At 46.3% G+C, this 15,226-nt stretch overlaps 1 protein-coding gene across 1 annotated transcript; it reads right to left on the bottom strand.

The window, feature by feature from the left end:
• Positions 1-5,860: 5,860 nt before the first annotated feature.
• Positions 5,861-11,679, bottom strand: Krt24 (keratin 24). The gene is made up of 8 exons (XM_051157836.1): positions 11,043-11,679; positions 9,810-9,892; positions 8,769-8,925; positions 8,354-8,515; positions 8,138-8,263; positions 7,288-7,505; positions 7,007-7,077; positions 5,861-6,024 (listed from the first exon to the last, which is right to left on the bottom strand). Exons 1-8 carry the CDS (start codon positions 11,652-11,654, stop codon positions 5,921-5,923), a joined length of 1,533 nt encoding a protein of 510 aa, XP_051013793.1. The 5' UTR covers positions 11,655-11,679; the 3' UTR covers positions 5,861-5,920.
• Between the last annotated feature and the right edge of the window lie 3,547 nt (positions 11,680-15,226).

Consider the following 15,226-nt stretch of genomic DNA (forward strand, 5'->3'; position numbering starts at 1 on the left):
AGTACAAAGAACCATTCCCAGAAGACCTCCTCCCGTTTACTGCTGACCCCCAGTGGGGACAGGACCCCGAGTCTCTCATGGCACTCCCACACTTGCTGCCACTGTGAGACCATGAAGATGCTGTGTTTCCCTTGCTGGGGCCCTACTTCTGCTTTCCGCCTTGACTGGGAACCCGGCTTCTAACTCTTTACAATGGGAACAGAATTACCAATCACGTCACAGGGCGTGCGTATTAATCGATACAAAACACACAGACAATGTTTGCACATAGAATCAATGCTACCGGGTGTAAGTGTTCTTTTTTTTTTTTTTTTCCACATTTTCTCCTTTTTAAAAGAAATTTGCACAAGAAATATGCTTGAAATCACTTCTTATAAAGCCACACTAGACTAATTACAGAATTGACTTCCTATGACACTTCAAACAGGTTTAAAAGGACATTTTTAAAAAATGTGAGTGTATGTGTGTGCACTTGTTCTTGTGTGTGTATGTTCACCCACATGCACACGTGTCCAAGCATGTACAGGCCAGAGCACTGGCATGGGCGTCGTTCACTTCGTAGCGTGGCTGCATTACCAGGTCAAATACACAGGCTGTAATTTTGTTTTTAAAGATTAGATTAATCTTATAGTCAGGATGAGCATAGTTTATTCTATGTTGATAGATATTCTTACTATTTATATATGTTTGTTGTTTTGGAAAATTCCTTAATAAATACTCGTGTGTGTGTGTGTGTGTGTGTGTGTGTGTGTTTGTGTGTCTGCGCACATGCATTGCCTGTGTACATGTGTTTGCATGAAAGCCACAGGTTGATGTTAGATGTGTTTTTTGTTTGTTTGTTTGGTTTTTAGAGACAGGGTTTCTCTGTGTGGCCTTGGCTATTCTGGAACTTACTCTGTAGACCAGGCTGGCCTCGAACTCAAAGATCCGCCTGCCTCCGCCTCCGGAGTGCTGGGATTAAAGGCGTGCGCCACCACTGCCCAGCTAGACGTCTTTCTTTATCAGACTCGACCTTACTTTATGAGAGACGATCTCTCACTAATTGGCTGGCCTGGGCGGCTGGTGAGTCCCTGAGATCCACCTGTGTCCATCTGCTGGCTGGCACGGCTACTTCCAAACTCAGAATGTTGAGTGCTTCAGCTCTACACGCGGGTCCTCACAGAAGCACGTTACTCAGAGGGCCATCTCCCCAGCCCTGTCCAGCAAACACTCCTGCACACGCCTCAGCCTTGCCTACAGGACGTAAGAAGTTTTGAACATGTCTTAGTTGGTGAACTACAAGAAATGATCAGTCACTGAGATACATAGTTCCTTTCTCTGCAATTACAACAAACGTTGGCTAGCTTCCCAGACTGGCCTCGGTACTTCATTTTATAACACTTTACGGCAGGTGTTATCCCTGACTCCTGATGTTTCTTTTTCAAAATTGTATTTATTTAATTTTTTTTTTAAGAGATAGCATCTCACCGTGTATCCTTAGCTGGTTTGGAATTCACCATGTAGAGTAAGCTGACCTTAAAGTCACAAATACCTTCCTGCCTCTGCCTTCCTGCCTGTTGAAGTGTCTTAAAAATGGTTCCCGGAATGATGGACAAGTTAGGAGAAAGCATCTGTCTTTGGATGTCAGGTTGTCCCGACACAGCGGGGCTGAGCTTTGCCTCTTTCCCACTATGCAACTTTTGGGAAGTCCCTATATTCATTTTGAGAAGGACAAAGAATTTCTAAGAGTCGCTGATAATCTCCTGATGAATCAATCTAGGAGTCAGTATAATTTTAAAGTTATAGTTAATAGACAGACATTTATAGTTTATTATATTAGCACTTTTTGCAGCTTTTTTTCATTTTGTTATGATAGCTATAGCAACATGACTGTCCTAGACACACTTTTTAGACCAGGCTGGTCTCGAACTCACAGCGATCCTCCTGCATTTGCCTCCCAAGTGCTGGGATTAAAGGTGTGCGCCACCACGCCCAGCCAGTAAATTTCTTTTAAAAAGTTCTGACCTTCTTTTTTGTTATCTGTTTGACTTAGAGATAATTTAAAGAGAGTTTTTATTTGTGGCATTCTGTTACTCCAAGAGCGGGTTTGGGCAACAGTGCTTGAACGACATTTCAGATGATTTATTCCCTCCCTCCTCTCGTTTGAACTACCTTCTGATTCCATGACGTCACCAGGCAAGTTCAGCCTTGCTCTTCAGAGCCTGGAGTCCTTTAGCGCGCTTCTCCGCTGGCTGCCATGTGCCTTGCCTGTCATCTCTGTGATGACAGATGACCCTTGACGCATTCTCATCCTTTTTGTCCATCTCCCCTTAAGCTCACAACAAAGAGAACAGCTCTGTGAATCTCTGTATCAGAGAGGTCGGCATCGGGTGAAAACCCATTTGCTGTTAGCAGTGCCTCTTCCTCCTGGGTAAGCCCACCAAGGGGAAGCCCCGCCCCCGGGAGCTGAACCTCAGAGTCCCCACACAAACACGTCCCTGTTGCGAAGCACGAACAGGGAATGGTGGACAAATGTTCTGTTCCTAACGACGTATTTAGCCCTCTAAAGAAATTTCATGATCTAACGTGATTCAGTAGCTCATTATTAAGAACACGGCACATTTTTAGCAGCAGGTTGCACCGCACCTCTCTCACTCGAGGCACACACGCTGCGCTTAACTCTCGTGTAGTCAGCTCTTCCATATGAATATATCATGTTAACACCTGCCGCGGGAACAGGGCTCTCAGCTCCGGGGACGTTTCTGAGTAGATTTGAAGTGAGCTTTGACACAAGGGTCGGAGGGTGCTAGAGACCACATCAGGGCCATATCAACCGTAAACATAGATCTAGAAGTCTTCGGGACCCGCAGCTAGAAAACCAGTTCTGGGAAGACCCCCCTGGCCAATGGCTGACTTAGGGTGTCTGGATGATACCTGCATAGGACACGCTTCCAGCGGACTTCCTTGAGTTTCCTTTACTGTATCAGTGTGATGAGAAATACTTTTGTTTCTTATTCCCAGCACTCTGTGAGTTCGAGGCCAGTCTGGTCTACAGAGTGAGTCCAGGACAGCCAAGGCTACACAGAGAAACCCTGTCTCGAAAACCAAAGCAAAGCAAAGCAAACAAAAACAAAACACTGCACGTTCTTTTGAGCTGTCATCTTATGCTCAAGTCTTTTTACGTTGTTCTGGGGTTGGTGACAGGACAATTTCAGGTCACCCAGGCGCCTTTAAACACAGAGAACAGATCCATTAAAGAAAATCGAGTAAGAACTCCCAAGAGTAGGAGGGACTCCAAAGGAGGGATGCACGGACATTCTTGTTAAAGAAGATTTATTTTTATTATATTTATTTTACTTTCATACATATGTGTGGCTGTGTTTGTGTGAGTGTAAGGTGCCCGTGGAGGGCAAAGACATCAGATCCCCTAGAGTTGGAGTCACAGGTGGTTGTGAGCCACCTAGTGTGGGTGCTGCAAAATGAACTGAGCCTCTCTCTGAGCATAGCACATGCTCTTAACCTCCGAGCCATCTTTCTTGTCCCATGATGCTCATTTTTAATGTTTTATTCAATATGCTTAGATGATGAAATGCTACATTTTTTGGTTGTTTTGATGATTAAGCTTTTGATATTTTTGTTTTACTAGTTTTATACGTGAATGTATAGGTTTTATGAATTATGTTCAGGTTCTTGTGTGTGTGTGTGTGTGTGTGTGTGTGTGTGTGTGTGTATGTAGGGCAAGGTCTCTTCATTGGCCTGGAGAGCATTGAGTAGTCTACACTGGCTCGTCAGGAGCACCAAGGATCCGTCTGGCTGCTTCTGTCACCCTGGCACTGGAATTACAAGTGCACACACCATACCTGGCTTTTTTTAAAAAAAAAATGTGAATTCTAGGGTCTGTACTCAGGTGATTTTTGCCAACTGAGCTGTGGCTCTATCCCAGACTTTCTGTTTTATATTTTTTAAGTTTGGCTTTCTGTGTCATGTCTTGTGAGTTTTTTCCCTTGAGGACTGGCTTATGGGAGTTGGTTCTCCGACTTCTGACAGGGTCAATATAAAACTGTTTGTGTAAAGCACTGCTGCTCAGCCTGGCCAGATCTTCAGTCTGGTTCTTCCAAGGGCCTGAACCCTCCTCCAACCAGACCTTTTTGGTTTTTATCATCAAGACAGAGTCTGAGCCTTTGGAGATGTTTTTCAAAAGAGGGAACGAGGCTGTGACTGTCCATGGTAGAAGGTCTCTAATATGGAGAGAGAGAGGCGAGAAGAAACACCAGATGTGCCAACTGACAACTTTTGGTTGGAGGTGTGGCTATAATTGGTAAAGGAACAAGTTCTAAAAACATGTCTCCTCTTTGGAGCTTTCAACGTGTTAAGAAATCAGACCCTATGTTGTATGTACAATGTTCTTTCCCTATAGTCTATATTTGATATTCATTCTCTCTCTCTCTCTCTCTCTCTCTCTCTCTCTCTCTCTCTCTCTCTCTCTCTCTCTCTTATTCGGAGATAGGGTTTCTCTATATAGCTCTGGCTGTTTTGGAACTCGCTCTGTAGACCAGGCTGGCCTCAAACTCACAGAGATCCACCTGCCTCTGCCTCCCGTGCCCCACCACCGCCTGGCTTGATCATCTCTTAATGTCCCCCATACATGCCATGTCCCATTTCTTTTTTCTTTTTTTTTTTTAAATTTTTTTTTATTATTATGTATACAGGGTTCTGCCTGCATGTACACCTGCAGGCCAGAAGAGGGCATCAGATCACATTACAGATGGTTGTGAGCCACTATGTGGTTGCTGGGAACTGAACTCAGGACCTCTGGAAGAGCAGGCGGTGCTCTTAACCATTGAGCCATCTCTCCAGCCCCGTCATGTCCCATTTCTGTGCTGTGTTTGGAAAATACTGTACAATCAAGTCCTTCATTAAATTTTTTTTTTTTTTTTGAGACAGGGCCTTATGTAACCCAGGCTATCCTCAAACTTGCTGTGTAGCTGAGGACGGCACTGAGTTCCGGATCCGCCTGTCTCTGCTTCCCAACTGCTGGAATTCCAGGTGTGTGCCACCACGGCCCAGCTGAAGTCCTTTAGCCCCAGCTGTCTTTATGTTTGGTTTTCCTCCTCACTGGCAAAGTAAACTTTGTATTGTTATCCAGAGAGGGTCTCACTATGTAGCCTTATCTAGTCTGGAATTTACTATGTAATCTAGGTTCACTTGGAACTTGTGGCAATTCCCCTGTTTCAGCTTCCCAAGTGCTCGCCTGTGAACAGCCACAGTCAGCTGTGAACTTGTTGAAGTATGAGGCATAGCTTTTGTGCCTTTTTCTAAATTTATGAGACACCTTTTCAGTGATCGACATAAAGAAATAGGCATCGATGAATTATAAGTTGGTCACTGTAATAATTTTTATCCTTGTCTGGTGACATAGACCGTTGGCTACAGTGTGAGGGACACTGAGGTCTACTTTCAGCTATGGTGCCATTCTGTTCTTGTGTGATGTTAAAACCCACAGGCAAAATGGCTGAAATCTTCACGTAATAAAGAAGGCAGGTAAGTGATGAATTAATGTTAGCGACACAGTAATGACCTGCCAATCATGACTCCAGCCCTGAGTAAGATACTAAATGTCTTAGTGGGGGGGGGGGGGACCAACAATCCAGAATGACTTCATTAGCTTGCAAAAGTACATTTATTGAAGCACAGAGACACTCAGAACCAATCTCTCCTTCCTACTTTAAAAACAATGTTCTAGGAAGAAAATAAGAGGATGCAGAAAATGGGCTGGTCAGCTAATTTTGGACAGCAGGTTTTCCCGGGGGTGAGGGTGGCGGCGGGAGTGGGGAGGTGGGGGGAGGTGAGCCAGCATCATGGTCAGCCTGGGGCGGGCTCTTCACTGGCTCCCTCGTCAATTGTTTCCTTTGATGGACGCCCCTGCCGAACTGGAAACTGCTTATTTTATTTTCACTTCGGAAATGTTGCTGACTTGAGATGAGACAATTTTGCCGTCTACCACCTCCTCTATAATGGTCTTCGTCACTCTCGTCTTGTTGGGATCTGAAAATCATGGGACCACAAGGTCAGCCACTGAGACCCAGAGCAGGAGAAACTCGGCGCTTGCCGACTGTGTTCTCTTCTCTTAAGATATTGTCAGCAACTGTGGACATGTTATCTTTCTTCTTACTGTGTGTGTATGTACACCTGTGCAGCTGGGCACACACGCATGTATGTGTGTGAGTGTGGAAGAGGACAACCTCAGCAGGACTGTCCAGGCAATAGCCACCTCTTTTTTTTTTTTTTTTTTTGAGTCAGGGTCTCTCTCACTCTAGCGTGGAATTTGCCAAAATGGGTCAGGCTGGCCAGTCAAAAAGCTTCAAAAGAGCAGGGGTGGAGTTGGTGCACACCTTTTAATCCCAGCACTCAGAGGTAGAGGGAGGCGGGTCTGTATGAGTTCGAGGCTAGCCTGGTCTACAGAGCGCATACCAGGACAGAGTTATACAGAGAAACCCTGTCTCAAAAACCAAAGCCAAACCGAACCAAAACGCATCAGAAGTCTACCTGTCTTCACCTGTGCCACCTTTGGAATTTCCAGCCCCTAAGTGCCTGTGTGTTTTGCTTTGTGTCCCCCGCCACTACCATGGGTTCTCAGTGTTGAACTCAGGTCCGCCTGTGCTTGCAAGCGAAGCACTGCTGCCTAGCCGTTTGGCCACCCCAATGGTAAAAACATACAAGAAAGCAAGCCTTTCATTCTAAAATACTTTTCTGTGACAACCCATTGAAAAGTACTTTGAAGCCAGGCATGGTGGTGCACGCCTTTAATCCCAGCACTCAGGAGGCAGAGGCAGGTGGACTGCTGTGAGTTCGACGGCAGCCTGGTCTACAAAGCGAGTCCAGGACTGCCAAGATAACATAGAGAAACCTTGTCTGGGGAGGAGGAAGGAAAAAAAAAAAAAAAAAAAAAAAAAAAAAAGAAAGAAAGAAAGAAAAGAAAAGTACTTCGAGATGGTAACATCGTTATCAGCATTTAGAAAGTCTATACCTTTTCCTTGGCCAGATCTTGAGTCACTCAACACCATGTGCTTGGATACTAAGTTTGTATAATCACATCCACTGGAGGGAAGAAGAAAAGAACAACATTTTCCTTTGCAGTTTGCCAAGGTGGGAGAGGTCCTCCAGCCCTTGGGAGAGCCCAGGCTGCAGCTGTGGGTATCTTCTGATTGGGCTGTGTCTGTTATGTTACCTTACTGCTTTAAGGGGACACGTCTGGCCCCTCCCCTTCCCTCTTTGATGTCGTAAGCCCACTTCGTGCATCTCACTCACCCTCCTTCTCCATTGAGCAGGCGACGGTAGGTCTCGATCTCCTCCTCCAGGCGTGCCTTGATGTTCAGGAGGCAGTCATACTCTGCTTTCTGGCACTCTGTCTCGCCCCGAATCTGACAGAGCTCTTCCTCCAGGCTGCTGATCTGCGTCTGGACTCCACACAGCCGGGCCACATAGCCAGCTTCCACGTCAGCCAGGGTCCCTTCCAGAGAGCATTTCTAAGACAAAGAGAAAACAAAAATTCATGTTGAAGATAAGTCAGTGGATGATTTGGGGAAAAAAAAAAAAAGTCCGATTTTGTATGAGTAGGCGTACGCTTTGCCCTGCTAGGGCACAATCTACGCTGTCTTTGCCTCTTTAACTTTCACTGGCAGGATTCAAATTAAATCTTTAATGGAAATGGAGAGAGTTGTCTTGTTCGTGCGCGCGCGCGTGCTTGCGTACATGTGTATGTGTAGGCCAGAAGTTGGCATGTCCATCTCCCTCTGTTGTCCTCGATATTTCATGACAGGGTCTCTCGCTGAAACGCGCTCACTGATTTGGCCAGGTTACTCACAAAGCTGCCTGTTCCTACGCACCCTCTCCCCAGTCTTTCACAGGGGTGCCAGGGATCTGAACTCCGGTACTCACACTTACACAGCAAGCAGTATTTTCCCCCACAGAGCCATCGCCCAGCTCCAGAGAGCCGCATGCCTCACTCTTTACGTTCTCTAGCAGACAAAACCTTTTCCTTCCTCTGTCTTTTGTGTCTGTGTGTTTAGCGAGCATCACGGGTAATGGAGGGCAACATATTTGCTTAACTCCTTATTGGAGATTTAAAACAAACCCACAGACAACCGTCAGCACATACCAGGGCCAGCTGGGATTGAAGCTCGATTTCCAGGGCTTGCACGGTGCGTTTCAGTTCCATTATCTCGTTCCTGGCGCAGTCGGCTGCCCCTACATCGGTAGAGATCTGGGCTTGCAGGGATGCACTCTAAATGGAAATAAAGCACAGTTGTCATGGGAGCAGAGATGGTGGCTTAAGCTCGACCCGCAGGTTGAGGCACCCGCTGCCGCACCCTACCCGCTCATTGAATTGTTTCTCAGCTTCCTGGCGGTTCTGCTCAGCCATGGCCTCATACTGAGCCCTCATGTCATTCAGTAGCTTGGTCAGGTCGGTTCCTGGGGCAGCATTCATTTCTACTGTCACGTCCCCTCCAGAGCTTCCTCGCAGGCACTTCATTTCCTAGCGTACAGGGATGGAAAAGGGACCACAATGATTCGGATGGAAAGCTGCCACCATCTAAGGCATGCGTCACTGCAAACATTCAAAACTGCGACACCCCGGAGGATCTTCAAGATGCGACAACAAGTGCTCATCGCTAAGCTTTCCTGGCCATTGGATATGGGGAGTGCATTTAGTTACACCGAGTTCACTCTTGTAGACTAGACACGGTGTGAAGTCTGGGGCCGTTCGCGCATGCGCAGCCGGTTCCCACCTCCTCATGGTTCTTCCTCAGGCAGACCAGTTCCTCAGTCAAAGCCTCGATCTGCATCTCCAGGTCAGAGCGAGTCATGGTCAGGCCATCCAGCACTTTCCGCAGGCCGTTGATGTCGCCCTCTATGCACTCCCGGAGGCACAGTTCATGCTCATACCTGGGGGGGGGGGGTGGGCGGCAGGAAGGCAGGTGAGGGGACCTCTCTTTCATACCCTTGGAAAAGTGTTCACCTTGGAGCACTGTTGCTCAGTTTTTTCTTTCCGTGTGGAACCCTGGGCTCTGGGCCTTTGCTGGGAAGTGCTCTAACTCTGAGCTGCATTCCCAGCCTGCCCCTGACTATTTTGATAAATGAAATTGCTGGAGGCTTCTCTGAAGTTAAAAAAAAAAAATCTAATAAAAAAATTTCTAATATTAGCTCTAGTCATGTACAATATTTTTTATAATAGTTATAAACTGTAATTCCCCCCTTTCCTTCCTTCCTTCCTCTCTCCCAACCTTTCTTGCTTTTCTTTTCTTCCAACAATGGTCTCTATAAAGTTTACTCCTGGGAGCCAGGCATGGGGGTGCACTCTTGTGACATAGCACTCTGGAACTGGAGTCAGGAAGCCGAAAAGTGAAAGGCCAGCCTCAGTTACATAGTGAATTTGACTCCAGTCTGAGCTATACAAGTTTTATTTATTTATTTCTTTTCTTTCTTTCTTTCTTTTTCGAGACAGGGTCTCTCTGTGTTAGCCTTGGCTGTCCTGGACTTGCTTTGTAGACCAGGCTGGCCTCAAACTCACAGCGATCCTCCTGCCTCTGCCTCCCAAGTGCTGGAATTAAAGGTGTGCACCACTACACCCGGCCCAAGTTTCTGTCTTAAACAAAACACCCCAAACCAAACAGACAGTAGAATGATAGAATAAAACCAACCATGTTCGCTCCTGGTTTAATTGTGAACTTAGCTCATGGTCCCCCAAAGGGTTTTTTTCCCCCTCAGCCATTGGACTGTGTTTTATCCCCTGTGATGACTGTTTTCAAGTGTTCGGGTTTCCCACTCACTTCATTCTGAAGTCGTCGGCAGCCAGTCTGGCGTTGTCAAGCTGCAGGGCTTTCCTGCCGTTTTCACAGGTGGCTGAAAAGATCTAGGAAAGAGGGAAGATTGACAAGCAAGGTAATTTCCCCTTTGCTCTGGACTCCTTCCTACCTGTGAGGGCAGACACCTCCTATGTCATGAACTCTTAAAGGCGGGTTGACCTGCAGACTCACTTAGCAGGGGTGCACATCACTTAGCGTCACATATCTCTGAGCAGGAAACAGCTCACATAGTTATTGGGGTAGCCACAGGATAGCGGTTTTTTGTTTTTTTGTTTTCAAGACAGGGTTTCTCTGTGTAGCCTTGGCTGTCCTGGACTCGCTTTGTAGACCAGGCTGGCCTCGAACTCACAGCGATCCGTCTGCCTCTGCCTCCCGAGTGCTGGGATTAAAGGTGTGTGCCACCATCACCCGGCTAGGACAGTGTTTTATAGCATGCTGTCCTCTGCCTATTTCTGCTGATCAGGTCAATCACTTCCTCGCCTGTTCAGGGTTTCAGCATGAGCACAGAGTTCCCCTAAGAACTACCCATCTCACACATCTGTGCCTGAAAATCTTCAGCTTTAGTGCATTTTCGCAACATTTCACCAGATTCTCTAGGAAGAAAAATAGTCCTAATGAATCCAGAAAGACACACACAAAAAATGTTCCGACCTGTGAGAATGAGTCATGAATAATTAGGTCACCCTAATTATCCCCTTGGTACCATGCCGCTAATATACGTACCTGTCAGTTGGCTGTCTGGCGTTGTACGAATTCAATACCCAAATCTGAGATTCAGACAGAGTACAATCGTTGTGTGTCATACTTAGGATGGTCACAATCAAGATACAACAGGACCCGTTTTGCACACATGAATATTTCATTGACTTCCATTTTAATTACAAGGCCCTGGCACTGGCTGCCAGGTCTGACCAAACTTGCAGACCTAAATTTGATCCTCGGGTCTCACATGGGAGAAGGCAAGAACCAATTCCCATAAAATGTCCTCTCATTTCCACACTCGTACCATGGCATGCATGCATGCCCCTTTTCTGAACGCACACACGTGTGCACCCTCACACACACACAGCGCGCATGTGCACGCACGCACGCACGCACACACACGGACACACACACACGTAAAAACCATTTCATCAAAGCTTATGACCTGAACAAAAGTGAAAGGCACGCCATAGGAGCACAGCTAGGGAGTCCCACCTGGTTCTTCAGCTCTTCGATCATGGTCCAGTATTTGCTGTAGTCTCTTTCAGGTCCAGCTTTTCCGGACCCATGCTTGCAATACCACTCCTCGATTTTACTCTCCAGGCTAGTGTTCGCTACCTCCAGGGCTCGGACCGTGTCTAGGTACTTGGCCAGACGGTCATTGAGGTCCTGCATCGTTTGCTTTTCACTTCCAGAGAGAAGACCCCCATCACTGCCGCTGACACCACCAAGACCACCTCCCACACTACTTCTGCAGCTATAGATGCCTCCGCTAGAGCCCCCGCCAAAGCCACAGCCCCCGCCAAAGCCGGAACCTCCACCAAAGCCGGAGCCCCCGCCAAAGCCACAGCCCCCGCCAAAGCCACAGCCCCCGCCAAAGCCGGAACCTCCACCAAAGCTAGAGCCCCCTCCAAAGCCAGAGGCTGCTCCAAATCCACCCTTTACTGAGCAGCTTCCAAGGCCACCCTTAGATCCCTGGAGGCCCCAGGCAGAGCCTCCCTCGAGCCCACAGCTACTTCCACGGCTAAAGGTGCTTCCACCAGTGCACACCCTGCTGCCCATAGCCCCGGCGGAGGAGCAGGACCCTCTCTGAGTTGAGCAGAACATGATGCTCCTGCAAGTGCTGAGCTGTCTCTGGTACAGGGAAAGGTAGAGTGAGCGGCCTGTTCTGGTCTGCCTTTTTTGGCCCTTATATACACACCAGGAGGGTGTTCCTTTTCCCTGGCATTTCTTAATCCCTGTTACAGTTTTGTTAATCCCTAATTGGATAATTTATTTTCCATGAACCTACCCTACTGGCTCTTTTTATGAGGCTGGGTCAGACACAGAGGGGGAAAAAAATAAGGTGGAGAGAAAAAAAAAAAATCAGAACCACTGTTCTAATATTTGAGAAGTTTTAAAGACTGGTAATTTCTTCAGAAAATATAATTCCACTCAATTTGCTCCATGATTTCCCGATGGCAGAGCATATCCTCAGGTTATCAAGTATAATTACAATCCTCAGTGTGATGAGAGGGAACACTTTTCAGCATGTAGCTTTTCAGTTGTATTATTGTCAGAGTCAAAAAGTAGGGTTAGCACCGGCACTGCCTTTGTATTTAATGACTGCCTTTGACTTGGGTAGTGTGTTCTTTATAATTTAGGATGAACTGATGCATTTTTACAGTTCATAAGAAAAGTTGGGCTGGAGAGATGATGGCTCAGCAGTTAAGGGCGTTGACTACTCTTCCAGAGGTCCTGAGTTCAATTCCCAGCACCCACATGGCAGCTCACAACTGTCTGTAATTCCAAGATCTGACACTTTCACATAGACAGACATGTAGGCAAAACACCAATGCACATAAAATAAAGGTAGTAAAAAAGAAAAGCTAATCACATACTTGTCGTCGAGTACCGTTGGGTCTCAGGGACGTGCTCAATCGGGCAGATACTGAAAATGATCACACAAGGTTTCAGATTGTCCCAGCATGGGACCAGGGTGAGGCTGCAAATGCCTCATCCGTGCCTTTCTTTTTGATTCAACTCTGGTCCTCCCTGCTCCACATCCCACCTTGAGGTAAGGTCTTGCAGAGTCTAGGCTGGAAAGGAAGCCTTTGTATTTCTGATCCTCCTGCCTCTAATTCCTGAGATAGGCAGGTACTACCACATTCAGGTTTATACTGGCCTGAGAACTGAACCCAGGGATTTGTGTCACCAGGTAAGCCAACTGCCAACAGAGCTGCACCTAAAGCCCTCTCTGCTCTGGTCTTGCAGAGACAGCAACTTCACTCTTCAGAATCAAGTCTGAAGATATGGAGAGGAACCAGTGTTTACTGCCCCCCCCAAACCTCTGTTTTGAAGGCAACTGGCGGGGGGGGGGGGGGGGGGGGGGAAGAAATCTGAGACCACTGTTAATATGCAAAGCAGCCATTGTACACATGGGGAAATGGAGTTTATTCAAGTCTGTTCAGTCTTTGCTTAGCTTTTTCTATTTTCATCTGAAGACTGTTTAGAAAAGAGGACCTTAAATTCTGATAACTGATGCCCTGGTTAGGGTCACTATATCTTAGGATCTTCAATCCTGGAGCCTCCCCTGTTCACTTCCTGCTTTGGGTTGTACTGTCCCTTTGTGGCATAGATACTTCCTTTTATGTTGGCTACTAGTTCCTCCGGTTTAAAAGTGTCACTTTAGCGCTGGGGCTGTTGAGATGACTCAGCAGGTGTCGGGCCTTGCGGCCATGTGATACTCAGGATGCAACTGGAAGGGGAGAGTCACGTGACCTTCATTGTTCATCATGGCATGTGCACACTCGAGCATATCCACAGACACAATAAACAAATGTAAGCAAAAAAATGTCACCAGGGCTTGACCCCACTTGTATTAAGTTCTTAGAGGAGCCAAATCCGTAGATGTAGACAGTAGAGGGGTGGTGCCAGGGGCTGGGTGTGTTTGTTGGGGGGGGGGAGGGGAAGGAGAGGGGGAGGGGGAATGCTACAGTAGCTCTTGAATTAGTAGAGACTGAGGGTGGCAGTGTGGCAAGGCTACAGTACATCACTTGCATGGACAACGTGAGCACTTCAACACAGCTGAACTATATACAACAGGTGATTACATGCACACTTTAACACAATTTTAAGAAGGTGTCCTTTTCCAAAGGTACGCTTAGCCTTATACTGAAGTAACTTTGAGTTCTCATATTTGAAACTTTCTCCCTTATCTTGGTGATCTTTTAAATCATGTGATCTATCTAAACTTCTTCTTTAAGCTGATTTTACTGTGTTTGTTATTAAATTAGGTGATAATTACCTTTACTGTTTGTGTGTGTGCAATCACCTATGCAAAAGTGTGTCAAGGTCAGAGGTTGACCTCAGAAAGTCGTTCTCTTTCATTTCTTTATTTCTTCTTCTTCTTCTTCTTCTTCTTCTTCTTCTTCTTCTTCTTCTTCTTCTTCTCTTCTTCTTCTCTTCTTCTTCTCTTCTTCTTCTTCTTCTTCTTCTTCTATTATTATTATTATTATTATTATTAATTACAGAGTCTCTCACTGAACCCAGAGTTCACCATTTCAGCTACAATGTCCACCCTTTGAGTCCCTGGGATCCATCTGTCTCTGTCCAGCAGTTCTGGCATACAAGTGTGCACAGGTATGCCTGGCTTTTCTGTGGGTTTGGGGGATCTGAACTCAGGTCCTCATATTTGTGTAGCAAGGTCTTTATCTACAGAACCTTAGCCCCATCTCTCAAGTTAAGTTTGTAGGAGATATTTCCCTGGGCCTTTTTAGAATGGACCAATGGGACAGGCATTTATGATTAAAACAGCCATTGCTACCCCCAACGCTTTGGGTAATGAGTCAGGGTAGAAATGAATAGAGGACCGTCTGCAGGATTCCCGGCTCTACTAGTCTCCCTTAAAAGCATCTTCACACTTTCTTTTGAGCTGCATCTGTTTCATTTTTCTTATTACAAACGAATCTATCCAGAGACTAATCTTAATTCGGCGATTTGCAAATAGGGCATTTATTTCGTTAAAGGCTATTAGTCAATCACACACTTAATTAGAACCCTGCTCTGGACTTAAGTGTCATAGTGGTTAGTAAACATGACTCCTCAGGGTTTCCACTCACTGTGTTTGCAATAAAGACTTGCCAAAGAGAACACATTAGTACTTGGCATTGCCTTCAACTGTAAGTGGAAGCTTTAAGAACACAGAGAGTCTCCACTGGACTAGACCATCCAGAATTGACACTCTGAGTGTCCGGCAGCTAGCCAGGGGGTTGTCTGATACCTGAGAGCTCAGAAAAAATGACCAAACTGCAAATGACAGGGCTGTCAGCACCTGCTCTGCCCTTAGATATATGCTACTTTGACCAGTAAAAAATTGTATAAATAAGCTGGGTGTGGTGGTGCACACCTGTAATCCCAGCACTTGGGAAGCAGAGGCACGCAGATCGCTGTGAGTTCAAGGCCAGCCTGGTCTACAAAGCAAGTCCAGGACAGCTAAGGCTACACAGAGAAACCCTGTCTCGAAAAACCCAAAAACAACAACAACAACAACAAATTGTATCAATAACACTTCTTATTGGATATGATCTTTGCTGAATGACTTGCAAATACTATTATTTTTTTGGTTATTGTTGCCAAATAGATGCTGGGTGCTTATATTTTAATTTAATTGTTTAAAGTTTCAGCTGAATATGTTGCAT

Source organism: Acomys russatus, chromosome 16 (assembly GCF_903995435.1).
Source record: "Acomys russatus chromosome 16, mAcoRus1.1, whole genome shotgun sequence".
NCBI classification, from domain to species: Eukaryota; Metazoa; Chordata; class Mammalia; order Rodentia; family Muridae; genus Acomys; species Acomys russatus.